Source organism: Pipra filicauda, unplaced genomic scaffold, assembly GCF_003945595.2.
Source record: "Pipra filicauda isolate LSUMZ 115617 unplaced genomic scaffold, ASM394559v2 scaffold486_size446389_pilon, whole genome shotgun sequence".
In the NCBI taxonomy this organism is placed as follows: domain Eukaryota; kingdom Metazoa; phylum Chordata; class Aves; order Passeriformes; family Pipridae; genus Pipra; species Pipra filicauda.
The window spans coordinates 190502-217948 of NW_024104627.1; the positions used below are offsets into that span (position 1 = coordinate 190502).

General features: G+C 47.1%; 1 protein-coding gene across 8 annotated transcripts in view; it reads left to right on the forward strand.

Moving 5' to 3' along the window:
- Positions 1–27447, forward strand: part of PPIP5K1 (diphosphoinositol pentakisphosphate kinase 1) — a 47565-nt gene that overhangs the window by 2926 nt on the left and 17192 nt on the right. For 5 of the 8 annotated variants that reach the window (XM_027745402.2, XM_039386473.1, XM_039386467.1 and 2 more), the window contains exons 2-26: positions 2937–3105; positions 3391–3565; positions 4037–4232; positions 4325–4415; positions 5380–5465; positions 5701–5855; positions 6866–6967; positions 7248–7409; positions 8388–8509; positions 8967–9068; positions 9770–9856; positions 10299–10374; positions 10877–10986; positions 11920–12005; positions 12413–12541; positions 14517–14638; positions 15381–15563; positions 16471–16612; positions 17257–17480; positions 18363–18490; positions 18977–19091; positions 20454–20561; positions 21810–21926; positions 22203–22364; positions 23474–23564. In XM_027745402.2, coding sequence (XP_027601203.2) covers positions 3419–3565; positions 4037–4232; positions 4325–4415; positions 5380–5465; positions 5701–5855; positions 6866–6967; positions 7248–7409; positions 8388–8509; positions 8967–9068; positions 9770–9856; positions 10299–10374; positions 10877–10986; positions 11920–12005; positions 12413–12541; positions 14517–14638; positions 15381–15563; positions 16471–16612; positions 17257–17480; positions 18363–18490; positions 18977–19091; positions 20454–20561; positions 21810–21926; positions 22203–22364; positions 23474–23564 — 3043 coding nt within the window. In that variant the 5' untranslated portion in view covers positions 2937–3105; positions 3391–3418. The remainder of the gene's footprint in view (positions 1–2936; positions 3106–3390; positions 3566–4036; positions 4233–4324; positions 4416–5379; positions 5466–5700; positions 5856–6865; positions 6968–7247; positions 7410–8387; positions 8510–8966; positions 9069–9769; positions 9857–10298; positions 10375–10876; positions 10987–11919; positions 12006–12412; positions 12542–14516; positions 14639–15380; positions 15564–16470; positions 16613–17256; positions 17481–18362; positions 18491–18976; positions 19092–20453; positions 20562–21809; positions 21927–22202; positions 22365–23473; positions 23565–27447) is intronic. The other 3 variants (XM_039386469.1, XM_039386472.1, XM_039386468.1) reach the window with 3 other exon arrangements.

Sequence of the window (27447 nt, forward strand, 5' to 3'; positions counted from 1 at the left end):
TCTGTGGCAGGACTACCAAGCCTGAATATTCTGACTCAAAGCCAGAACCACCTTTACCTTTTGTGTGCATGTGCCAGAGCTGTGTTAATGCTTTTGTCTCCCTTGGACAACACAACCAGCAGCATTAACTCACACTGAATTTTCTTGCTGTGATAAATGAAAGGTGAGGCTCATAACACTCTCAGCAACTGGGAACTGGGCTGAATATGTGGCCTCCAGGAGCAGTTAGCTCAGCAAGCAAAAGGGATGATGATGAAGCATCAGCATTGTGCATTTGGTGCCTCTTGTAGCTCTGGGTGTGATGAGGTGTGGGCTGGGTGACACTCAAGACCCTGTAAGGGTTGTGTAAGGGCAATTGCCACCGTCCTGGCGCATGAACCCCATGACAGCTCAGCACTAGAGCTGGCTCAGGTGTTGTGGGCAAACCTCCTCTTACTGTCCTTCGATACAGAATAGAGCTCCACTTGCCTGTGTCCGTTTAAGAACAGCAGTCTGAGTTTTCAATGCCGTAGTTATGCCTGTAGCTAAAAGTTCTGTTTCATCAAGAGTGTAGTCACTTGGTATAAATCTAGTCAGGTAAAGTATCTTCTTTTAAGAAAAACTTGAAAAAGGTTTTTGGTTAACCCTCTCCCCCTACCCACACCTGAGATCATGAGGCTTTCGCTGTTAATGCCACAGATATCAGTAACTGTCAGCTTCAGAGAGGCTCTGAGTTTTTACCTGCTTTGAGTACGGTGTGTCATGACCTTGAGACACAGCTATAGAGCAAAGAAGAGGCTTTTCTTCTGGAATAGGAGCAGGAGTGTAGAGAAGTTGTTGCTATCTTAGTTCTTAGGGCAAAGGTTTCCCTGCTGCTTGATCTGTTTTTTTCCAGGAGGGAGGGGAGAGTAAGGGATTGGAGAAAATAACCCTCCTCCTCTTGCGTGGTTTGCTTCTCTTCATTAAATCATCAGCCATCAAGCTGATAGTGTACTTGCTAAGGACTCGTTCTGCACTGGCATGCTGAGGCAGCAGGGCATAGGGATGAAGATGGTTCCTGAGCATGTTGGGAATCGTACTCTTGTCCTCCTGTGGAGATAGAAGGCCTATATGGAGGACACAGTAAATGTCTTTATAGCCTGGTCTGCCAGCACTGTTGCTCCAATCAGCAGCGAGCACTGATGGTGAGTTACAGCTCTAACTCTCTCTGATTGGGTCACTTCTGTGCCAGGTGTGTGCTGTGTCTTCAGGCTTTTGTGGAAGCAGCAGCACTGGGCCTGGTGCACAGGCATCAGTTGGGAGTTAGGTGGAGGAGATCGTCCTTGGTGTGGTAGGTACAAAGTCCAGGCTTGTTGTGTCCCTCTCTGGTTCCTGTTGGGTTGGCGTCAGCTCCCCCAGTGGATCTGACGTGACATCTGATGGGTTTGTGTCCAACCAGCGCCTGGTAGTGCGACTGCAGGTCCTTGTCTGATGTACTTCTGCTCCAGCACTTTCTCTGAGCACTTACGTGTTACATCTCCTGCCCTTTCTGGGAGCACTCTGCCTTTCTGCCTGGAGGTCTGTATTATTCTGCCCTGACTTCTGAGGGGATTTCACATACAGATGGATTGTTCTGTGCGTTTCTTTTGCGGGTTCCCACCCTGCTCAGGTGGATTAAGACAATCTTCTGCTCCTGTTCCTGGTGAGGGGATTCTCACCTGCCCCGATGCTGTGCTGGTAGCAGGCTGATGGCCTTGGGGTGTGCCTCCTGTTGCTGCCAGAGGACTGGGAACTGACAACTGTATGTGGCAGTTTGGTCTTCTGCAGTATCCTGGCTGTGAGGGAATGCATCACAAAAGAGGAGGAAATACAGTAACTCTTAGTCTGGAAATCATGTGAGAACACGAGAAGCAGCTGCAGAGAGTGTTTCATGTCCGTTTTTAGGAAGTACTTAATAACATGAGGTGTTGACAATGTCCTGTCCTCAAGGTTGCACTTACGCAGGAGGAATACTTTTGGCCACTTTATAGTTGGGAAAAACACAGTGAAAGGCACCCACTTCACACCTGTGTGGATGCAGCTCTGGTCAGAGGTGAACAGCTGTGTCCTTGACGTGTACAGGTCAGGGGAACAGTGTGTTCAGACTCTGTCCCTTCTGCGGCAGGCAGTGCTGCTACTGTAGGTGACAGTGCAGGACATGCTCCTTTCCTGGTATTTCTAACTCATAGCATGTATTTGCCAACCAGTCAAAAGAGGTGATTGTCCTGCTCTGCTCTGCACTGATGAGGAGCATTTTGAATTTTGGGGGCAGTTTTGGACACCACAATATAAAAAAAACATTAAGCTATTGGAGAGCATCCAAGGAGGACCACAAGGATGTGGAAGGGTCTGGAGGGGAAGCCTTATGAGGAGCTGCTGAGGGCACTTGGTTTGTTCAGCCTGGAGGAGACTGAGGTCAGACCTTGCTGGGGTCTGACACCCTCCTGAGGGGCAGCTGAGGGGCGGGTACTGATCTCTTCACTCTCATGAAGACTTAGTAACAGGACTCAAGGGAACGACTGGAGCTGTGTCAGGGGAGGTTTAGGTTGGATATCAGGAAAAGATTTTAAACCCAGAGGGTGGTCATGCACTGGAACGGGCTCCCCAGGTCATGGCCCTAAGGCTGACAGAGCTCAAAGAGTATCTGGACAATGCTCTCAGTACATGGTAGAATTGTTGGGGTGACCTGCACAGGGCTGGGAGTTGGACTCGATGATCCTGATCGGTCCCTTCTAACTCAGTATATTCTGTGATTCTATGATTCGACCATGTAGTGAATCAGAGCCAGCTTGCAAACTCAGACACCCTGACCTGCAATCCAGACTGTTGCTGATGCTTCCTCTGTGTCCTCTTTCTCTGCCACAGAGTTGTCACTTCTTCCTTTTCCCTCTTCCCTGCAAACTCCTGCACCTCTCAAACTGATCTCTCTGTTACTGTAGGTCTTCTTGAGCTGAAAGGATGAAAATTGGCGATTGGAAAGTCACTGTCACTGTCCTGAGCTTTATCCTGACTTCTGGAGTCCCAGTTGATGTCTTCGGGCATATGAGCCTGTGAGAGTGTCCCTTGTCCCTATCCACGATTTAGGCAGCGTCTGGAGCATGCATCACTGTAAGGGTTACACGATTTCAGTGCTGGTGGTGACACTGTTCCAGTGCAAGGGGGTTGATTGCAAAATGGAGCTGCCTATCTAAAATGATACAGAATTCTGGATCCCCTCCCACACTGAGGGTCTCCTCCTACTCCCTCCTTTTGTGTTGGGCAGCACCATCCCTGGGCTCCCTCATGCCAGATCAGTCCCTGCCCTCCCCACCATCACCTGCATCCGTCACGCAGCCAGTCCCAGGATCACCCTGCATCTGACTTCTCTCTCCCTTTTGCACGCTGTCATTCCAGAGCGGGATGGTTGGCCACCGAAGCTGCAATGTCGTCCCTGACGACCTCCAGTGAGGGAGAGAACTCCACTCCCAGGTTTGTTGTTGGTTCCAGAGATGATGAGACAGAATTTCTGGGATCAAACATGAAGACAGACGAAACCGATTTCTTTGAAGATGATGAAGAGGAGGAGTCGGTAAGGAGGTCCCAGCGTTCTGGGCTGGAGCACTTGTGCAGAATCCCTGTGTCTCAGCCAGGTTGTGCATGGTTACTGCTGAGCTGCAGGCAGTTGGGACTGCAGGGGACACAGCTCTGGCTGTGAGGCACAGCTGTGGCAGTGGCATTTCTGACAAGGCACATTACTGTTGTCGTGCTGCCTCAGAAAATCAGCATTTTCGCTTACAGGTCTGATTCAGGGACAATATGGATTTCTTTGTCCTAGAAACTTAACCCTGACACTCCTGTAAACCTTTCTGTTTCACCAGGAAAATTTTTGAGAAAAACTCTGGGACCTGTGAAAAGGGCAAAGGTGTCTCTGCAGAAGAGAAACATTTATTCTTTTCTGTAACCTCCAGGAATATGAGAATGATCTCCAGCTCCCAACTGCTTTTGACCACTATTCAGTGTGATATTAAATTTTACTAAACTGATCTCTGTCTTCCCTTAGCCACCAGAACGGCAGATTGTGGTGGGAATCTGTGCCATGACCAAAAAGTCCAAGTCAAAGCCCATGACACAGATTCTAGAGCGTCTGTGCAAGTTTGAGTACATCACAGTGGTGATCATGGGGGAAGATGTTATTCTGAACGAACCGGTGGAGAACTGGCCCTCTTGTGACTGTCTGATATCCTTCCACTCCAAAGGTAACACATCTGTAGCAGGCCTTAGCCTGCTTGAATTGTGGGCAAGGGAGCTTGCTCTCAACCTTCCCCTCTGTCCCCGCCCTGTATTTCAGGATTCCCCCTGGATAAGGCGGTTGCTTATGCCAAGCTGTGCAAGCCATTTCTGATCAATGACCTTGATATGCAGTATTATATCCAGGACAGGTGGGTATCCAAGCCACTAAAGCCCCTTCCCTCTTCCTCTGTCCGATTCTTCTCAGCACACTGTGCAGAATTCATCTTCCTGGCCACAAGCAAATGAGTGAGGTGGGAGGAAGGAGATCTTAGCTGTGGCTTTTTGGGGTTGCTCCTCCAAAGCATGAAGGGGAATAGCTTTGAGGGTAAAACTATTGAGACTTGGCATATTTCATTTTCTGGTGCAAATGTCTTGTAAGGAATGGATGGGAAGTAGGAAGTGCAAGAGTTCTCACAGAACAAGGCTGCCACAACTAAAGAAAAAAGGTAGTTTTTGAGCAGAAGAGCCAAGTGGTAAGATGGGCCTCTGAGTCAGAAATTAGGAGCAAGGCCAAGTCAGATTGTGTGGAAGATGTGTTGGTCAGACACTTGAGGCCTCATCTGTTGGTAGAGGCCACCAGCAGCCACGTACTTCAGCTGTTACACCCAGGCTGTTTTGGCTGTGTGTGGGTAGGGCTCCTACAGACCCCAAAACTCCTGCCCTGTCTTTGAGGTGGTGAGCGTAGTTACGTGGTTGCTGGCAGGCACCTCAAGCTGTAACTAGTGAAAGACACAGGATGAAAGAAGGCTCTGCTGCCTCTTCTTGGCTTAGGCACTGGGCAGCTTGGCATGACAGGGCGCTCTCCAGGAGGGCAGGTCTGGGCAGGTAGTGTGCACTGGGTGTGCTGCTATGCTTTGAGCATATGCTAATAATTGAGCACCCATGCTTAGGCCGGGTAGAGATTTACTCTGGGGCGTCTAGAATAGGACTGAGGCAAACCCCATAGCCCGTAGGTCTCATCCAGAGAGCATGAGCTGAGAAGTGTTTGCACTTTGTCTTGAGGCTTTTTTGTATTCATTTGACTTTGTTTGTCATCAGTGGGAATGAAGTCTCCCCATTGACATGTACTGAGGACCTTCTAGACTCTTCTGACTCTGTGTCTGTCCTCTACAGGCGCGAAGTGTATCGAATCCTTCAAGAAGAGGGAATAGATCTGCCTCGCTATGCTGTGCTCAATCGAGACCCTGACAGACCGGAAGGTCAGTGTCCAGGCTCTACTGAAAGCCATTTCCCCAGGCTGTGCTATTTAACATACTCTGCAGAGAACAGGCGCTGGTAGTCACCTCAAAGAGGCCTGACTCACAAGTCTGAAGGGTGTTTTTGTGAATAAAGGTCCCAACAGCAAAACTGGCTGATGGGTTGGGAAGGGGCTGTGGCTCTGCACTAGGGCTGTCCCACCTTTCCTGATGTGCTGCTGCTGTGCTCTGTCTTCAGAGTGCAACTTGGTGGAAGGAGAGGACCACGTGGAGGTGAACGGAGCTGTTTTCCCAAAGCCATTTGTAGAGAAGCCAGTCAGTGCCGAAGACCACAATGTGTATATTTACTACCCGACATCAGCAGGTGGGGGCAGCCAGCGGCTCTTCCGTAAGGTGAGGAGGGGTCCCCAGAGCTGGTGTTGAAACCAACAGATCCGTGGGTCTGAGACCCACATGGCTTCAGCAAGGAGTGTTAGGGCAAGTGAAGGGGAAATAAAGGTTTTGCGTTATGGAAGTCTAGACCTTCTTAGAACTTTTTGTTCAACCCCATATACCTGGGAATCACAGAAGGACGTATTTTACTGGTAGTGCTGAGTTCACCTTCCCCATCCTCTGTGTGACCTGAGTCCCATTTTGAGCAGTCGTGGAGCACTGTGGTCCTTTCTGAATTGCATGTTGCTTTTTCCAGATCACTTCTTGGGTTTATCAAGATGATTTTTTAAAAAAAATTCTCTTCCTGTCCTTTAACATTATTCCTGCCCTTCTCAGCTAAGTGTAGCTTGCACATGTGATAAAGGCAGTATTTATTCCTAGATTCCACAGTAAATCTGCCCTTACTCACTTCTCCCACTTTGCCAGTGAACAGTTGTATCTGTGATGTATCTTTTTTCTAATCAGTTACGCATCTGCCGTTAATAATTCTAAAATGATTGTTCCCTTAGGTAAGATACAGGCATGCCACTTGAGATTGTATCTAAAGCCTTATGAAAACATTATCCTTGATGTTGATAAGATCAGTCCCCATTCTAGAAGGAAGTTAAATGGGTTGGATTATCACCTGTCATCGTTTCTTTTAATTTGCCTATTAGGCTCCTTTTTTATGTCTTTGTCCACTGTTTTTTTTTGTTACGTATCATTGAAGTGATTGGAGTCAATCTAATGGTTTGTAATAGCTTTTCTCCTCTTTAAAGCCTGGAAAATGACATACTTACTGCCCATGTTTTGCAGTCTCTTTGTCCTCTAGTAAAAAAAAGTGTGCTGTAACAGCTGGGGGTTCTGAGAGGCTAATTCTCCACTAATTCCACTAATTCTGTACGTGTGGAATGAAACTTCTTAATTTTGTTGTTCCATCTAAAAAAGGGAGCCTAGTGTTCTCCCCTGAGGTGTTTATTCTGTACTCTCAGATTGGCAGCCGGAGCAGCGTATACTCACCAGAGAGCAGTGTGAGGAAGACAGGCTCCTACATTTATGAGGAGTTCATGCCTACAGATGGCACTGATGTAAAGGTAAGGGAAAGCCTGGAACAGCTCCTTCCTTCTCCAGACCTGTGAGAGCTGAAGGCTGGGGAGTCCTGCTTAGTCCTACTTAGGCTCTGGAGTGTGCGTTTAAGCTGTGAGGTGCTGACTGCGCAGCTTGGGCCCCAAAGCGGGGAGTGTGTGCTCTGTAGGTCACACCAGAAGGTGTGTGTGAGACCATCTGAACTCCTCTGTGTCTGCATCAGAAATACCTTCTGGAAGGTGCAGTTAGTCTAGGTGCCTGTGTCAGGTTTAACCCTGTCTCTTCCAGGTGTACACTGTTGGGCCGGACTATGCCCATGCCGAGGCTCGCAAATCCCCCGCTTTGGATGGGAAAGTGGAACGGGACAGCGAAGGGAAGGAAATCCGTTACCCAGTCATGCTGACTGCCATGGAGAAACTTGTTGCCCGTAAAGTCTGTGTAGCCTTCAAGGTCTGTATTTTCTTTCATGTGCAAGCAGGACTCCGTGAGTGTCTGATCCATATCTGGGTCAGTGTTAAAACTTGTCACCCTGGCGTGTCTCAGGCATGGCAGTCCTCCATGCCTGATGCCAGCTGCTGGTCCTGCTGGGCAGAGGTGACTGGGAAGGCAGGAGGCCTGCAGCAAATGCCCTCTGTGCTGGCAGGTCCCACATACATCTGAGCATTTAATATTGGATCTTGAGCGCGCTGCTCTCCATCTGACCTGTGCTCATCCTGCCTTTGCTATTTCTTGCTTTTGTTTATGTGAAAATTTTTTATATTTTTCTGTGGTGTTTTGGTACTTTTCTTTTTTCTTTTTTGCCTTTTTATCTGGCTCTGGTGCAGATTTATGTTTTATTTTACATGTGGGTAGAGAGTGTGTGTGAGTCTAGGTATGGTTCCATGACGTGTTCAGCAATGTCAGCAGAAGAAGCACTGGCTCCTTGTTCCTGCCTCACTGTAATCAGTAGCCCATGTAGTTTTGCTGATGCAGATTTGGACTCCTTTCAACCTTGTAGCCTTTTCCACATGATGGGTATCTATGCCTGCACCACTCCTTGTCTGTGCTTATCAGTCTGGTTCAAGATGGTTGGATTTGGAAGGAAGAGCAGGAGATGCAGGAGCTGCTCTGTTTTAGGCCTCTAGAGCTCTGGGAGGTTCTGGGTTGGCTTCATCTGGGGGTTTGTGGGTTGAGCCTTTGGACAGCAATGGGGGTGAAAAGGTTCCTCTGAAGGGCCTGGCCCTTCATGGCTACGGCACGTGTTCACACTTCTTGGAGGCTCGTGAGGTGGGCACAGAGTGGAGGATGGCTCCAGCAGCAGCGGGGCTGAACTGGGCAACATTGGCTGGGTCTGTGTGTGCCCCACTGGCAGGGCAGCTGCTGTCCCCCACTGTGGTGGTGGTCCCTCACTGTGTGCCCAAGTCCCGTGTCCTCTGCTTCTTCCTTCAGCAAACCGTGTGCGGGTTCGACCTCCTGCGGGCCAACGGCCACTCTTTTGTTTGTGATGTGAATGGCTTCAGCTTTGTGAAGAACTCCATGAAGTATTATGATGACTGTGCCAAAATCCTCGGGTATGTACAATTCAGATTTTGATAAGGGAGTAAGGTAATTCACAGCAAAGTAAAATGAACATGGGGTCCTAGTCAGTATGTCAGAGAAGTCTGCAGATGGTTCATTTGGGTCATTTGTTCAGCAGGTGAAAGCTTGGCTCTGGGAGGAATGGGTTAATTATTTTAGCCCCTGGAGTTCCTGCCTGCATTGGCATTAGCTGTCCTGTCTTTGTCTACAGCTAGGTATATCTTACAGGACTTTTCTTTGATAAGCCCACTTACAGTATTGGTGATGTGAGGGAAACTGGTGCCCCTTTGGGGTGCCCTGATTAGCCCACAGTGTAATAGGTGTCTCTCCGAGGAAAGTGAGGGGAAATTCTGTGTCTCTCTTCAAGTCTTTCAGCTGGACTGCTAAGGAGGAGGTGTAGAACCAAGGGAATGGAATTTCTTGTGAGTGTTGTATTCTGATTTCTTCCAGAAATATAATCATGCGGGAATTGGCTCCCCAGTTTCATATACCCTGGTCCATCCCAACAGAGGCAGAAGACATTCCCATTGTCCCCACAACTTCAGGCACTATGTGAGTACCTACAATCTTATCAAAAGAATGCCAGTGATGGCTACATGAGGGGCAAAATGCAAACCCTGTCCAACACCACTAGCAGCACAGCATCCTCCAGCTGCTGTGCTGCTTACAAGCCTGGAATGCCTGTGGAAAAGCTTACCCATGCACACAGAAGGCATGGCATAGCATGTAGGTTTGCTGAATACAGACAAGGAGTCACTAAAGAAATTACAGAAACTGCTCACATGGCTTTCAGAGGGCCCAAATTCTTGATCAGAACAGGAAACAGATCAGGGCATTGCTGTAGCTGGCTGCTAGTTTAGAGAAAGTACATGTTGAGCTGCCAGTGAAATGGGTGGAAACAATTAGCTGAAATACTCTCATTACCCATACACTTGGCAGCCCCTCATTTCATACCTTTTGCCTTACTAGTTTTCCACCACAGAAGGCTAAAAGACCAAAGGCAAAAGTTTCTTTATGATCCTCAGCATACCTGTACACGTGTATGAAAACAGACAACCTGGTAGGGTCTGAAGAGCTCTGACTGCTTCTGCAACCTTGGCACTTGTGCCTGCTTTAGTCTGAGAGAATTTCTGACCCTGATGGGGAAAGTAGCTGTCAGAAGAATGGAACTGAAAGACAAATGGGAAATTACTCCCTGGTGGCAGTTTGGAGTGTAGGGGCACATAGGTCAGGTGTACCTTATGTTTTCCCAGGATGGAGCTTCGCTGTGTTATTGCAGTCATCCGGCACGGAGATCGCACCCCAAAGCAGAAGATGAAGATGGAAGTGAAGCATGCCCGGTAAGAGCCAAGGCAAGAAGGTGCTGTGCTGCTGGAAAGGGAGGAGGGCCTGTTCTCTGAACCAGGAGCAGGAGCAGAGGGATGACTGTGTGGGAGGCAGAGCTTTTTTCTGGCTCCATCCAAGCAAATGCTTTCGGCCCAGTTGAGAAAGCCCCCTTCCCCCATAAGGGTCCTGGCACCTTCTGTGTGAGCACTGGAAGGGAGAATGAAGGTCTGCTAGGTACTGTAAAGGGAAGTGCCCCACTAAATTGAAAGCTAGTGGCTGCTTCCTGGTCCTATGTTGAAAACCACTTGTTTTTTCAGAATTTCTGAAGCACAGGGAGGAGCCAACAGGCTGCTGGTTCTCCCTGAAGGACAGAGACTGAATGCACATGTAGGGATGATGTTCCTTGTATCACTGAAACAGCAGAAAATGAATCAGCATTCTTTGTTGTCTGTTCAGGTTCTTTGAATTATTTGAGAAATATGATGGTTACAAGACAGGGAAGTTGAAACTGAAGAAACCAGAGCAGCTACAGGTGAGGAAGTCCATTCTGGGGTTACTGTGTGGGACATGCGGGTAGTAGAGATTCTGGTGCAAGGCAATTCTTTGGGACAATAAAAACCCTCAAAAGGGCAATAGTCTGTCACACAGATGCTCCCTGTCTCATTCTGCACCCCGTGCACACTCAGCTAGATGACAGCAGGAGAGCAGAATGGAAACTTCTCGGGGCTGATGTGCACACTGTAGGATGGGGATGTAGGGCCTGATGCAGCTTGCCCACCTGCTGCAGTTGCCTCTGGTGGCAGATGGGAGTGGGGCAGTTGGAGGTACCTGCTCAATTCTCAACGGGACTGGAGCACAGGGTGGGAACGAAGCAAACTGCCATGTGAAAGTTTGTCTTGCCTGAGCTGTGTCTTATGAAATGACATGTCTTTGAGGAGTGTCTGTGTGGACCTGATGCTAGGTAAAGCTGTAAGGAGTCCTCACAGGAGTACAGTGGTGAGTCTGAGGCAGAATTGCTGTCTGCTTTCCAACAGGAAGTGCTGGACATTGCACGGCAGCTCGTGGTGGAGCTGGGAAGCCACAGTGATTGTGAAATTGAGGAGAGGAAATCCAAACTGGAACAGCTGAAGAGCGTCTTGGAGATGTAAGGGTTCCTATCTCGGGGCACCATGGGTTTACCTCAGAGCATGTGATACAGAAACAAGCTGTGCTGCTGGTGTCCTGGCCAGATGGCACCCACAGACTGGGACCTCCTCTGTCCCCTGTTAGCAGCTGTACATGAAAGGTACCATGATCCTAACCTTTTCTTCTTGACATCAAGCCCCCTGCTGGTTCTTTTCCTATGTGTGTCTGATCTTTGGCTAAACAACTTGAGACAAAGTTGAGCTTTTGTTGCTGCAGGAGAGAAACTGGAGTTCTGTAGGGACCACGTTGATAATGAAGCATTTTGATAAATTTGGAACAAATCTCGTTTTAAATAAGGTTGTCCTGGTGCCAAAAGTTTAACAAAAAGGAGCTCAGAAAACATGAAAAGATGTTTGTGTCCTTTCAGGTTTTATACAGTTGAAATAAAAGACAATATGGTTGGCATCCTAGAAACAAAATCAGGGTTTCTCTCAGAACTGCAGCTCGCTGTGGCACACACAGCTGATGTCTATGTTCAGATTGTGTCTCTGGAGCACAGAGGAGCATTTTTTGCTGTGATTCCCTGCCCTGCTCTTTCTGCTCATTGGAGGTTAGTTATCCTCAAAGCATCTGGCAGAGTGTTTTTTGTTGTGATCTCATTAATTCACTTGTTAAATATATAGGTAGAGATTAAAGCCCTAGTGAGATATGAGAGCTCAGAGTGTTTTCGGTCGAAGAGCAAGTAAATGGATCTTTGAATTTCGTTTGGGGGACCTGTTTGGCTTTTTCTGGGGCTGTGTGCTGAGTCACAGGGAGATGGCAAAAATCTTCATATTCCATGGCAATGGGTGTTGCAGCAGAAAGTCTCTTGCCTGTGCTGTACTTTAGCCGTGGGCAAAAGCTGAGTGGAATTGACTCGTTTCAGGTTTTTTTCTCCTCTCCCTTGTGACAGGTATGGGCATTTTTCTGGCATTAACCGTAAGGTTCAGTTGACCTATCTGCCTCATGGACATCCAAAAGCTGCAAGTGAAGATGAAGGTAAAGAAACCTCATGTTGCTATCCTGATCTTCAAGGCTGGAGTTCAGATGTGCATGCAGCTGCCCTACTTGTATAGGCCTCTGGACATGCAAGCAAAAATTGGTGACCCGTGTCTTATCTTTGCTCACATCATAGGAAAGGTTGGAGTGATGCATAATGTGGTTACCAGTACACCCTGGTTTGTGCCACAGGGCTTGTGCTTCTAATTTTGTGAACGTCACCTTATACCTTCAAAAAGTAGTGACCAAATTTCCTCCTTTCTGGTTTGGTTCCTGGGGATTTTGGGTCAGGCTTGTGTTGAGAACACTCTGTGAGGTGCTGATGACAACCTCTTCTTCCTCCCCTCCTCTCCCTCTGCAAGCTCAACTATGAGATCTGATGTAGTGAGTACCTGTTTGTCTCCTAGAAGCTCGCCGAGAGTCCTCCCCCTCCCTTCTTCTGGTGCTTAAGTGGGGTGGAGAGCTGACCCCAGCAGGAAGAGTCCAGGCGGAGGAGCTGGGGCGAGCCTTTCGCTGCATGTATCCTGGAGGCCAAGGTGAGCTTTGTACAGGTACCTCTGGTCCTGCCCTGTGGCTGCCAGGCTGCCCAGCCCAGGTGAGGGTTACTCGGGCTGTGGCTATGTGTGGCCTCTAGGACTAGTTTTGCTCTTTTGAGTTGACATGGCAGGAGTAAATAATTTTGCACCCAAAGATGTGTAAGCTGTCCAGAGAGGTCTGCTGCAGTGGTTAAACTTCAGTGTGTCAGAGCTTTCTTTAAATAATGTGCCAGGATTAAAAAAAAAAAAGGCTGTTCTAATAAGATACAGTCTGACGCAGCAAATATGATTCAAAATTTATGGATTATTAAAAAGGAATTTAGGTCAGATGTAGAGAACAGAGGAAATCTGTCTTGGAAAACAGATAATCCTGCCCTGAGACAGGAGAATAGGAAGCTTCTCCATATATTTCCGTCATAGTTTTGTGACACTGAAAAACATCAAGTATGCACACAAATCAACAAGAGCCAAAAATGAAAATAAAAAAGACTGAGATTGGAGATTGCCTTTGAGTCAGGACTAATACACTGCTACTGGATTGGCCCAGTGAGCCCAGTATTGGATACTGCTTGTCTTTGACTTGTATGTTTAATTAATTCAATTTAATTAATTACATTTCAAATTAATTGAGCAAATTTAAATTGGATTGGAGAAGATTTCCTTCTGGAATAAGGAAGAGTTAGTTACCCCTGGTGGAAAAGGATTGGATCAGGGAACACTTAAGCAAGCTGGACATATGTGAGCCCAAGGGCCCTCACAGGCTACACCCACAGTGCCAGGGGAGCGGGCAGGTGTCCCTACAAGGCCCCTCGAGGTTCTCTTTGAAAGTCTGTACGGACTGGGGGATGTACCTGAGAACTGGAGGAGAGGAAATATCACTCCTAGCTTCAAAAATGCCAAGAAGGAGGGCCCAGGGAACTGCAACTGGGTCAGCCTCAGCGCAGTCCATGCGATGGTAGTGGAGCAGCTAATCCTGGAGACCATTCCTGGGCACATGAAGGATAGGCCAGTGACTGTGAGTAGTCAGCATGGATTCACAAAGAGAAGTCATGCTTAACTGATGTGATAACCTCCTACAGGGAAGTGACTGCCTTGTGTAGATAAGAGTCATTCTGAACCACAGCTCTGAAGACTTTGCTCTATGTGGTCATTCATCTCTCCATGAGAGTACTGTGTTCTTGAGTAGCATTTAATACCTAGCAGCTTTGTCAAGACATACATCTGACTTCTGGATAGTGCCTGTCCTTGTCTGTCAGGGTGTTTCTCTGATTTGTGAGGTCAGAGCTGGGAGCAGTGTTCCCAGTGTACCCTGTCATGTCATGCAGTGTGAGTGGGTACTGTGCAGAATTACCCTGGGATTCAAGGCACCAGCAGCAAATAGTCACCGATAGTCACTGTCTTTGAAGGTCAGACTCAAGAACTGCACGAATTGCTTTCCTCCGTTATTGATCTGACTCCTGTGGCTGACTCGGCCATCAGAAATAAACTGGCAATTTGTACCACAAGGTTGTTATAGCTGTACAGGATCTACTTTGGAAACTGTTCCCTGCTGAACAGCCTGGCCTGCAGTTCTGAGGGCAGCAGGGCCTGCTCTTGTGCAGAAAACAAGCAGAAGGAAGTGATTTTTTTTTTTTTCCACATCTTTATTCTGCACTGGAGTATGCAGGCTAGCAGGACTCTTACAAACTACTTAGAGGGGTTTGCTGCAGAATTTGGGCAGCATCAGACTTGACTGGTGAATGCTCACTTTTTCCCTCAAAATGAACTTTCCCAAGTTAAGCAAAGCCTTCATTATGTTTCTAGTCCTCACGTATATCTAGAACTGCTGATCTTGAAGCAGCCTAAGTGCACATTAAAGTGATTAATTCTCTAGATAAGTTTGTTACTACAATAAAGTTTGTTGTCTAAACCAGTATATTCAGCTGATAGTTTTGCAGGTGTCAGAATATGAATTTTGAGTTGTCCTCTGTTCCAGGTGATTACGCTGGTTTCCCTGGCTGTGGCTTGCTCAGGCTGCACAGCACCTACCGCCATGATCTGAAGATCTACGCCTCAGATGAGGGGCGAGTTCAGATGACAGCAGCAGCTTTTGCAAAGGTCCTTCCTCTCTTTTGGGCATCCATTTGTTCTGCTATGTTAGTCTTAAAATATGCCATTTCTAAAGGAAAACCTCTGGTGATGAGGAAGGAGCTGTCCTAGGATCTTCCCCCTCTGTGTTGGATGGACTGGGGTACACTGAGCTAATAGCAGGTGTATGGGGCAGGACTGAACATCTGGTGCAGCTGCACACATCTGTCACCTTTAGTGTCCTGTCCAGGACAGGACTCTGACTGGAGAAGAAGTTATGCATGGAGTATTTCTGGTGTTTGGTGTTAGAGCACACGAAACCATTGCCTACGGAATGAGTATTTCTGGGATGGCTGCCCAGCCGTAGGGGTTATTCCTTGCCTGATGGATTTAAAAAAGTAGTTGAATATCTGGTGCAGTGTGGAGTGGGGAAGAAGACAGGTTCATCTGCAGCTAAAGCTTCTAAAGCTTGAGCCAAGGGGAATCCTGTGGTGGCCTTAGCTGGTCTTCAGAGCCTTTGCTGTATCAATATTTTCAAGCAAACTGAATTGGCTGCTCTACATTTGCCTGGACAAATCTGGGGCTGCTGCAGGCAGAGCTGTCTATTGCTTTAACAGCTCTAGAAGCATGCCAGAGTCACCTCTGACAGGAGGGGCTGTTACTGTAAAATTGCTCTTCAAGGACAGTTGAGATTTCACTCAAGTTGGCTGAAACCAGAAATGTTTGTTGCTTGGGTTGCACGGAGCTGAAATCTTGTCCTGTGTGGCTTTAGGGTCTGCTGGCCCTGGAAGGAGAGCTGACCCCCATCCTGGTGCAAATGGTGAAAAGTGCCAACATGAATGGTCTGCTGGACAGTGACAGTGATTCCCTTAGCAGCTGTCAGCACAGAGTGAAGGCACGACTGCATGAAATCATGCAGAAGGATGCTCAGTTCTGTGAAGAGGATTATGAAAAGGTAAAGCACTTGTGTGGCTTCATTGCTCCCTGTACCTGGAAGGAGAGTAGCATTGCTGTAGTGGTTTGATATTAAGTCTGTGGTGTGTGAACAGTATTTGGTTAGTTTGAGATCAATTCTGGTCAAAATTACAGGATATGCACAGAAGTGGGCAGGTGAATAGCCCCTGCTCTTCTTTGAGTGACAGTCCTCAGTGTTGCTCTGCTGAACCCTTCAAGATTCATCATGGTGCCTTCCTCTCTCTTTAGGAGTGCCAGTGCATTTTTTCTTGTGAGTGTGCTAAAAGAGTTCTTGTGGTTTCCCTCAGGCTGCCCAGAGCAATCCCAACTACTGTGAGCAGGGAGTCTGCCTCGTTGGATTCTAGATCCATGCTCTGTGCACATGTGGACAGACCTTTTGGATACAAATCCTTGTGTGTCCTCTCAGAGGACACACAGAGAGTCTGGTAGCTGCAGAGTACAGAGCTTGGGCTGCATCTGGCCCTATAGCTGTGAAAGCCTTGCAGCCGCTTCTCCAGCAAGCCCTGAAAATACTGGTTTTTTCCCAGACTCTGAGATGTGATTACTGGACCGAAATCCATTAAGGAACATATTTATCACCTCAAAGAACTACTTAAAAAGTCTATGAAGCCCTTCTGCTCAGGCTTAGAAGCAAAGTGAGACAAGAGAGGATGTTGCAGGTGGAGGGAGGTCCAATCTAATGTGAGGAGTTGTTTTCTCCCTCTGAATTTGGTCCTGAGGAAGATTTTAAAACATGCCTGACTACTAGGAATAGGCCAGCTTATTGTGCTCAACTAGGAGCACAGCTTTTGTCCCGAGTCAGAAAGCAATACAACTGCAAAAGGCAGATATTTTGTGATCCCAGTTTGTAAAGACGCTAACTAATCTCTGCTGGAATCTTCTTTCAGCTAGCACCAACAGGCAGCGCTTCTCTGCTCAACTCCATGACCTTTATCCAGAACCCGGTTGAGGTCTGTAACCAGGTGTTCACCTTGATTGAGAATCTCACCTCCCAGATACGAAAACGTCTGGAAGACCCAAAATCTGCAGGTGACCATCAGAACTGGAAAGGGTCTGTTACATCTTCAGAGCTCCCAAACACCACTAGGGCTTATGTTCGTTTGTAGTAAAGAAATTCTGAAGCGAAATTCTCTATGTGCCATTGATGTAGAAGGCTCCTGTTCCACTTTTCAACTACGGTTAAAGAGAACTATAATGCAAAGGAAATTATGTGTGCATCCTGGTTTAGAGTGAATGTAAACAGCAGCAGTATAGCATGGAGGGGTATGCCTATTTTTTTCAGGCATTTTCTGGAGACTGTAAACAGCAGATTTTTCAGTCACAATTTGTTCATCTCTAGGAACTTTCCCAATAACAGTACAAGAGTTTTAAAAAGGCATCTTGGGGACATTCTGCGGGATTTATGGCAGACCTAAGCAAGAAGGCAAATGGTTTCACTTTTCTCAAGTATTTCAGAAGTAGCTTGTTGCTGCAGGTTAAAACTTTGTGCAACAGGTCCAGTGGCTTTTCCAGACTAGGATTCGTGTGGGTGACACAATAATCAGAGCCCTTCTGTGCTGGGAGAAGTCCGTCGTAGCTGTCGCTTGAAACCTCTGCAGCAATAGTCATTGTTCTGAGATTCTGTGGTTCTCGGATGTGAATTTGTTTCAGGTTTGGTGTTCTCTGCTGTTTAGACCTGCAGCTGTATCACAGTGAGACTTTGGAACTGATGCTGCAGCGCTGGACTAAGCTGGAGCGAGATTTCCGCATGAAGAACGGGCGCTATGACATCAGCAAGATCCCTGATATCTATGACTGTATCAAGTATGATGTACAGCACAACTGTGCACTCAAACTGGAAGGCACAGCTGAACTCTTCAAGCTCTCCAAAGCCCTGGCAGATGTGATCATACCGCAGGTAGAGCCTGTGTGACAGTGCCTGTAGCACCAATTTCTGACCCTTTCCCTGTGTGTTTTGTCTCAGTTCTCTTGCACATTAACCCCCAGGCAGTGTATCGCAGTGAGTGTTTCTCAGATCTATCTTAGTGTTTGTATAAGGCCGAAACCATTTATGACTTAAAATGTGGCAAGGCTGGGCTCATGGTTGAGGATTCTGGCAGGGTCAGAGTAATGAGCAGCTGACGCAGCAGCTTCTCCATGTTCGTTGTGGTGTGTCACAGCACAGCTCTGAGCTGCGTGTGCACTGCTGCGACATCCCATCCTCCACATGCAAGGTCGTAAAGGTGAAGAGAGATTTCTGTGTTGAAATTCTGACAAGTTTGTTATTCTTGTCAAACTAGGACTTGCACAGTTTGCAAAGTTGACTTGCTTCTTGCAAAGTTTCATTCGTATGGGATGAGCTTCTACCAGCAAGGTCCAGCTGCACTTGCGCCCCTGTAGAGCAGAAGTGGTCTTCTAAAGTTTTTCAGTGTTGCTGGTGAGATGCAGTTTTCAGCATGGCACTGCAGGTTTTGTCTTTGCCAACAGCAGTTGTTGCTTTAATGTTCATGCCAGGTCAGGGTGTAAGTTTGCATGTCATAGGTTGGAGGTTCGTTCACGGTACTTGCACCTCTCAGCTGTTGGGAGAATACTGACAGTCATGTCCAGACATGACTGGGGTTCTTGGAACCCTCTGAAATATATGGAGAAAAAAAAGGCAAGAGATGCTAAGTTGCATCTCTCTTCCTGTCCTTGCTTAGTCAGTGGTGCTGCAAGCAGGACTGTTGAAGTCAAGCTGCCTTTCACATGAGGATGTGGCAAAGAACCAGGGCTCAGGGTATCTGTTGTTTTGTTCCTGCAGGAATATGGGATTAATAAGGAGGAGAAACTGGAGATTGCTATTGGCTTTTGTCTTCCTCTCATTAAAAAGATCCAGTTGGACCTACAGAGAACCCATGAAGATGAGTCTGTCAACAAACTGCATCCTTTGTAAGGCTTGTGCTGCATGCTGCTGCTGGTGGGGAGGGCTATGGAGCAGTGGGTGGTTCCCATGCCACAACAGCGTACAGGTGTGAAAGGAGGTACTGAGCATACACTGCAGGACCTTCCAAGAGGAAAGCACGTTGGTGCTCCTAGAACTAGAAGAGAAATGGAAAAGGCACATTGAGACTGCCAACCAGGAGCACACTGCCACAGAAGCTTCTACCCTTTGTAGCTGGATGGTGGTGCCTCATCCCTTTCCCTGCACGGGGCAAGTGTAGTGTGATGAGCCACTGCCCTACTGTGTGTCTCAGTTAGGACTCCATGAAACTTTCTGCTCCTGTGCCCCATGCCTCTACTGTTTGTTCTGTCCTGCTACCTTTGGCATTTCCCAGTGTGGGGTTATCTCATTCCATTAAGTATACAGAAGTGTGGCTGTGTGATAGATGGCAATTCGTTGGCAGACTGAATAACTCTGGGCTGATTTTGGTTTAGGTACTCAAGAGGAGTCCTGTCACCAGGTCGCCACGTTCGGACACGGCTGTACTTCACTAGTGAGAGCCATGTGCACTCCCTGCTCAGTGTCTTCCGCTATGGGGGGCTCCTGGATGTAAGTGTCCCAGCAATGCTCACAGAGTAAGCCTCCCTGCTTTTTTCCAGTAGCCTTTTCCAAGGTGGACAGTGTATGTTTGTAGGTTGCCCCTTGAGCCAGCTCTCCCAGAAATGCTGTGCATCAGTGGCCTCTGGCCAGCTCCATCCCTGCCGTGTTTGCATGCTGCAGCTTCCTGCCTTTCCGGCACAGAGGAGCATTGTTTTTCCTCAGTGTCTGTCTTGCTTGCACAGAGACATGTTTTCTCCAAGAGCTGTCCTGCTGGTTTCAGGTGAGCAGACCACTTACCTGTGTAGGAGGATAGCAGTATGAGGCAGTGGAGATGGGGGAATTTCTCTCTTCCTGCTACCTTCAACTCTTTATTTCAAGAGCTTGACCCTATTATTTATTGTCTTTATCTCGATTCTACATCAATAAAATCACTTTGCTTACAGAGGAAGTGACTTGAGGTTGCAAATGCACAGACCATGCTCTCTATCAGAGAGGCAAATGACACATTTTTAGGGGACTAATTCACCCACCCTTCACTTTCTCTCATAACCTGCTTCCTGAAGGAATCAGCATGCAGACCCTGAGAAAAGCTCTGCTCCAGTCTCCTCGAGAGGCTCTCTGATTTATCTTCCTATTTTTAAGGATGGGCTGAAACGCCTTATGAGTTTGGGCTTGCTTAGCAGGCATGATTTCTGATGTCTATGGCAGCTCAGCATATCTGTAGACAGTGATCAGACAAATACCTCTGAATCGCTCACTGAATAAGATGCTCCTTTATTCTCTGACTCAGGTGTATGAGGATGCCGTGTTGCCAGTGCAGGGATATTGAGCTGCATCTGGGTTTGTTTTACCACAGGGGTTCAGTTCATGTCCATTAAGGTGGTGAGATGCTCTGCAGCATCATGCGTGGCACTTCAGTTGTGACTGTTCTCTGGCAGTGTGGGGAGGCAGTGAGGGGTGGGCTTCCCTGCCGTGCAGAGCCCAAGTATGTCTCTAGATTTTTCATTCAGCATCAGGTAAAAGCATTTCACTTTGTCCCTTATTTAGCACAAGGTCATCCCCTGTGGTCCATTCTGTTGTTTGAGAACGGCTGTGTTTGGAAACCGCTGTGGGCTCTGCTTGTCTCTGAGTCAGCAAGGCACAGGGGCTTGCAGCTCAGATCTGCACATGGGTGGTGTGGGCAGCTGCTCCTCACTGCAAGCACCCCACCTCATTGCAAGGTCATCTCTTCATGCAAGTTGAACAAGGTGGTTTTGTCTTGACAATGTTGTTACCTTGTGGAGAGAGGAACTCTCTCCGTCCCATTTCACTGAATGCTGCAAGGTGTCTGCTGTTGCTTACCCCATGCGACTGTTTATGTGTATATATCAGGAAAACAAAGACCAGCAGTGGAAGAGAGCCATGGACTATTTGAGTGCTATCTCAGAGCTGAACTACATGACCCAGATTGTTATCATGCTCTACGAGGACAACAACAAGGTGAGGGATAGAGCTGTAGGATAAAATGCTTCCTGCCGTGACGCCAGGCACAGTCCCCAGAGATGAGTTCAGCTGGAAGTCTGTAACCTGAACTCTCTACACTTGTGAACAAAGACAGATGGATCATTAACACAACTGCTAGTTTTTGGTTTTAAGCGGGAGGCAGTGACCCAGGTTTAGGATTGTTACATGTAAGCAGAATGTCACCCTGAGCAGTAACACCAAACTTATGTAATCAATACCAACTAGTTTAAAGCATTTCCTAGTGCAAAATTATTTGCTGCTTCTCAATATTAATTGCAAATGAACAGTAGGAAAAAATAAGTAAAAGCAAGTGATATTTGGCTGTGTTTTTGAAATATTTCTAGAAAATACCCAGAAATTCCACATTCATAAACTTTTTTTTATTTTAAAAGTGTGCTGGTATAGTTAGGGAAGTGTATACCGGTATCTTCAGGAAATAAAGAGAATCATTTAATAAACATCTGGAATGTGGGAGCTGATGATGGTGACTGTAAGTAGGTATGGCACCAAACTGCACATCCTGATCCCCAGACCTTGTGACTCAGGTCTATGCTGCAGGAGGTTGTAGTGGTGAGGGGAGAAGCCCCTTCCCCACATCCTATAAAGTTAGAGCCTTGTATTCACAGAGCTAGTGTGGGCTTCTAATGGTGGAAGTTCTGCTTGTCAAAAAAAAAGTCTGACAAGCTCTCAGGAGTGGTGTGGATCTGGCAGTCAGTCAAAATGGTGAAACTTTTGGTTTTACATCATTAGTGCCAGATACTGTAAAAGCTCTGGCTTCCTTAAAAAAAGCTTAATGAAAAATTAATATTAGAGACAGTTATTTAAATCTTGGAACAGCCTGACTGAAGGTCCAGGAGAGACCCAGTCTCCCCCTGTCCTGCCATGTTCCAGGTTTGCAGCAGGAGTGGGTCGTAAGGGGCTGGGGTTTAGGAGTGCGTATATATATACACATAGAGCCCAATTCTGTTTTACTCCTCTGTGGCTGTTGTTCCAAAATGACAACAGTCTGAATGCCTCAACTGTGGGCTGATCAGGGCTGTCCTTTTGGATGAGACAAACTTGAAGCCATTCTGTTTGTGGTTTCTTGTTGCTTCTGCTTTCCCTCCAAAAGATGTGCCTGGGAAATGTGCTGGCCGGCATGGCAGGGTGGGACCTTGGCCTGTGCTGATGGTAGGATAAACCGGGTTTGGTTATTTACCTGTTCCCTGTGCCGTGTGTTCACAGGACCCCACTTCAGAGGAGCGTTTCCATGTGGAGCTGCATTTCAGCCCTGGTGTCAAAGGCTGCGAGGAGGACAGGAATGTGCCCACAGGATTTGGCTTTCGGCCGGCCTCGGCAGAGGTGAGCAGACACCTGGGCAGGGGCCACTGGCCCCAGGGGACCCTTTCATGCTGTTCTGCTCTGCCTGGCCCTACTGCAGCGAGTTCTTCGCTGGCTGCTCTCCCCATGACCCAGCTGGCAGCTGGTGGGTCATGTCCCTGCCCCGTCCTGGTTCGTCAGGGGCTGGTGGGGCCACGGGTGTCCTCCAGAGCTCAGCGGGATCTGAAGCTGGAGCTGGTGCAGGGCAGCTGTGGCAAAGGCCGCGTGCCTGTAGGCATCAGTGTCTCCTTATGGCAGAACGAGGACAAGAAGGCTGACCAAGGCAGCCTGGAGGACCTCTCCAAAAAGGGCAGCGATGAGCCAGACCGTGCTCAGCAGAAGTCCCCACAGCCCTCTGAGCCAGTCAGCATCCAGCGAAGGTCGCCGCTCATCAGGAACCGGAAGACGGGGTCCATGGAGGTAACTATGCTGTGGGCATCCTTCCTTGTTCTAACAAAGGCCTTTTGCTTGGTTTTGGTTTCCTGGCATTCCTTTTGACATGTTAGAGTCTGAGTTGATGCTGGGGAAGGATCTGCAGAAGGTAAAGAAGGATGTTGTGGAAAGCAGACCTCTAAAACTCCCCATTGAGGAAGGATGGGGGAAACACAGGCTAGAGGAACTGATGAGGAAGAGCAAGTAAAGAAGTGCTTGAGAAACACAAGAATTGTTTGGATTACATGCTCTGTAGAGGCACTGGTGTAGCCAGCTATGAGATTACATGCAACCTCATCACCTAGCTATGGTGACATCTCTGCCTTCCCTTAGGCTCCATCCTTTGCCTCTCACAAAGGCAGCTCCGTGTTTCTCGTTCTTCTCTCCCATCTGAGATCTCATGCTGATCAGGGGTCCCTGCTCACTGGTGGGTTCATCCAGAGTGTTGAAACTGTTAGAGTTTAGAACTGTCCCATTCACTGATCTGCTGGAGTAACAAAATTGATTTTACCATTCTAACCTCTCCCCTTCTGACCGTTCCATGTCACAAGGCCAGTGTCACAGTCAGCACGTGACTGTCACCTTCAGAGTGCTCTGGAATTGTCCCTCCTTTTGGAGGGATTTCACAGGTGTTTTTGCCATCAGTTTTCTGAACCAGTGAAAGCAGCGTTAAGGTTCAAGATATTTGTTAGCTCGCTTCCAGTGCTGAGTGTTGTCACCTTTGTGTGCAGCGCTCAGAGGCTTTTTGTAACAGGCTATGTTTAACATGCTAAGTTGAACAGGATATGATTTCCTGCTGCTAAAGTGGAAGTCTATGTTCCAGTGATTCCAGCAAGAGTCTTGGGAGACAAGGAGCTCACTACATGAGTCCCTTTGTACTTTTCAAATCTCCACTGTTTCACAAACCAACACAAACTTTAAATTAAAATTGAGCATTCACTGTCACAATTTTAGCATATAAGTACCTTTGTGCTTCTTGAAAATGGTGTTTTTATGGAAGAGACATACCTTTCTTTACCTTCAATTGATGTATAAAGGCTTTTGAGAGCAGTGGGTAACTTGGAGCACAACACTGATTACACTATCTGTCTTTGCAGGTACTATCTGAATCTTCTTCCAAATCAGGAGGTTATCGCCTCTTCAGCACATATTCCAGGCAGTCTTCTGAGATGAAGCAAAGTGGCTTAGGTACTGTACCTCACCTGTAACCAACCTGCTCACCTGTACCTTTGTATTTCCATGGGCATCAGTCTGTCTCTCCACATACACGTCTGGCTTGAGTTCCTTGTATGTCTCTGTGTGTTTTATGTCTTCTCTCAGTGTTACTGTTGAGACCATTGTAGAGACTGTCTTAGTGTATTTCTTTTTGTGTACGATCTTCTCCTTCACCTGATAGCAACAGAAGATGCACTTTTCGTTCCTTATAGTATGGGAGAAACAGGGCAAACTGCCTGCCTGCAGGCTGGCCTTCTGCTTCTCTGATGCTCTCATTTGTTACACCATTCCTGAACTTAGTAGGAAGAAATGATTTTAGGTTAGAACTAGCATGCTTTCTGTTCTGCAAAACAGCAGTTTATGTGCAAAACTGCTCTTCATGTGAGACTGTTCTACTTCTACCTTTGCTTCATAAAGATCCATTGTATGGAACAGATGTGTCACGTGCAAGGTGTTTGGCAGCCCTCTAATTGAGCTGGAGTCCTTGGTCACCCGTTCTTCACGTGGTAACCAGTGGAAGAGAATATTTTGGGGCACTCTGCCCATCCTTGATAGTTCCATTCCCTCTCATCCTAACCTGAACTATTTCTGAATAGTTGAAACTCTTCCTGAAAGATTTTTGCTAAAGCAAGGTCTATTTGGAAACTCAAAAGCTGTCTTTGCTGTCATGAGCTTCCGAGATGGCTGTGCAACCTGAGTCTTGCAGATAGGAGGTGATAATGGCCAAGTTATGCCCACTTTCTTTTTCTCTAAAACCGTCTTAGCATTGTGGCATGGCTGCAGACTTGCAGCAGTTCTGATTCATCAGTTCTTTACTCTGTTATATGGACAACCTGCAACCAAGAAACTTCTGAAAGGCTGATCATTTCTTTGTCACTTTTGAACAAGCTACTTCTTTGGAAAGCTAATTCTTAACAAGGAAAGAGAATTTTCTTCTGAGTGGTTAGGAAGTATGCCTGGAGTCTGACAGGTATGCTCCCAGCAAGCTGGAAAAATCTAAATAGGAATTGCTGATGCATATTATTTTCATAAAGGGACAGTAGCTTTGGCTATGGTGGGTTTTGAATGTGTTGTTTCACTTATTTCTGCCTTTCCCAGCCCCACTGTGGGATTCAGTGAGCTGTGACAGACTGCCTTGCTTAGACTTGAAGAAACCTCTGGGTATTCTGTGAGTCCGTGTGGATCAATATGGGAATTTCTGAGGTGGCACACAGTCAAGGAGGTGCATCTGCTTGGAGAACAACCAAGTGCATCAAACTGTTTTTACTGTTTGGATGTGTGAGCACCAGAAGGCCTGTACTCTGGAAAGCAGGTATTACAGCCCTTGGACTACAGCCTTTTCCAGGTTTCAGAGGACTGTCTGTTTTGACAATGGAGAAGACCACTGCTCTTCTGCGCCTTTGTACAGTACTACTTTTTCTTGACAACAAAATTTGAAATGTGAATCCAGCAGATTTCATTTCAGATTCTTGCCTGACTTGCCTTGCTGGGAAGTCTGTGCTGGTCAGTCTTCTGACTGTGAAGCCCTGCAGAGAGAAAACCTTAAGCAGGAATTGATAGACCTGATCTGTGACACAGACCTCCAGCTGGATACTCAGCCCAGCCATCATTCTCCTCTGTAGAACCTTGTAGCTGCAGGCACAGAAGGATTGAGCAGGAGAGACCTGTGGTGCCACACCAGCTTGCACGACCCTTGGAGATTTCTGTGTTTCTGTGAGTTTCTCTTAACCTGAGGCCTGTTATGAAGAACAATGCCTCTTCACCTGCACAAGTCAAGCTCTTCACGGAATCTTCCTGATTCCTTTCCTGCTTGTTTCTTTAGAAATCTAATTTCTTCTCCCTTTAGGATTTGAAATGTGTTCTCTCTGTGAGAGATAATACAGAACTCACTGGAGCTTGAACTTTTGCTTTAATACTTGTCTCAGCAGCTGTGCTGTGAGGGGCCTCATTCAGGCACTACCTGCTGTTTCTGAGTTTTCTGAAGTTGAATGTACCTCCTGTTGAATGTTGCCTGACCTTGCCAGTGCCTGGCTGTCCTTATCTCTGGAAAACGGAGTGTCTGTCCAGGTATAACCTCGTCTGTGTAGGCATGCAGGAACGGGGAGAAGGACGGAGCTCCTGCAATAGCCCTGCTGCCATACCTGCCAGAATGGTGCCTCTACTGTCATTTAAAAAATGCCCTTGAAATCTCTCTTTGGAAAAGGGGTGGCTGCAGCTTGTTTTGTCTGTGCTTTGGAGTGTGCCACTTTCTCTGGGCAGCATCAAGTGCATTGTTGTGGATTGTTTGCCATAGTGTGTATGCTCTAGCTTGAGAAGCTCGGGGAAGTTTCAGTGCCTTTCTTTGCTTGCAAGAAGGCTTCAAAATGGGGTAAAATCACTCCAGGCTGTTTGAGCACTGCCAGTGGCATGAAGCTGTATGCTGAGACTCCCAGAGGGAAATCGAGGATGTCTGTTTTTAAACATCTGAAACATCAAATGAAGATGTGAAAATTAAATGCACAGAAAAGATCCAGCGCATACAGTAATTTCTAGCAAGTGCAGGTACATTTAAATCCAAATGGCCTTTATGTTCTTTAGGATGTGTGTGTGTGTGTGTGTGTGTGTGTGTGTTTGTGTATGTGTGTGTGTGTGTGTGTGTGTATGTGTGTGTGGTCTCCTGGAGTTCACTGTAGATAATTGCTGTTGTCCATACAGTCATCTTTGTAAATTTTCTTCTGGCTTAAGGGCACTAGCAAAATGCCTCTGTCTGCAGCAGGGAAGCAGAAACACTGGGGTATCCTCAGCCTAATGGTTAGTGGCACAAGGTTTCTCAAGATAGAAAGTCCCAACAGTCCGATGTTCCATTTTTATCTTCCAGTAAATGAGTCACTTGGGTGGGTTTTGTTGCTGTTGTTTGTTTTTAAGCCGTGGAAGAGCAATTAAGAGCATCATCCTGGCTTCTGCATGACAAAATTTCATTTGCATTTTGACAGATTCCAGTTCATGCTGAGTCAACACTCAGCATCAATTTAAGACATAAGGAGGAAATTTTCTAAGGCTTGTGTATCCACGACCCTGCAGGCAAGAGTTCTTTGTCTGTGCTAGTCTGTGCTGTGAAAGCCATCAGCAGTGTCACCGTGTGGGAGCAGCTGCAGTTCAGTGCTGTGAGAATGCTTTCAGTCACCCCGGGAGCAGATGGTCAGCTCAGGCTGAGCTTAGGTGTGAACAGCTCACTGCTCAGGACCTCTGTGTTTTCTCTAAAGAACTCTGGCTAAAGGATCTTTGCAGAGACAGAGCTGGGGCCCCAAAAAGCAGTGAGTGGATGTGAGTCAACAGCACGTCCTCATATGAGAAATAAATAACCTGGTTTTATTACAAGCAAATGAACTGAGTAGAAAGGCAAACGGGGGGAGGGGCTTTTATTAACCAAAGAGGGGTTCTTTTTTTAATTTTTAATTAAAATAGGTATGGCGCAGAGTTGTAAGGTGAATGGTTCTGTCTGAACCTGACACCAGGGAACTTTTGTGACTGGGAATAGGGAAAAATACAAACAGTAAAGATGTAACTAAACAAAGATCTTTTCTGCCATGCAGCAGCCTGTTGTATACAGGGGGACCCCCTGGGACCAGGTCCAGGGGTGTACATCACAATCAATCAAAAAGAAGGGTAATACCCCCTCCCTGGTCGGAGAAATTACCTTTTTAGGTAAAAAGCTCCATTTAATGAATATGTAACCGAAAAAACTACAAAAGGCGCAGTTTTCAAACCAGTCATGTGCTTCCAGACCCTAGTGGCTTTGGGACACCCAGCACGCTGAAATAAAACCTTCCATTATGCTTTTTTTGTCTCACAGGTTTTTGCCATTTTTCTAAATTTG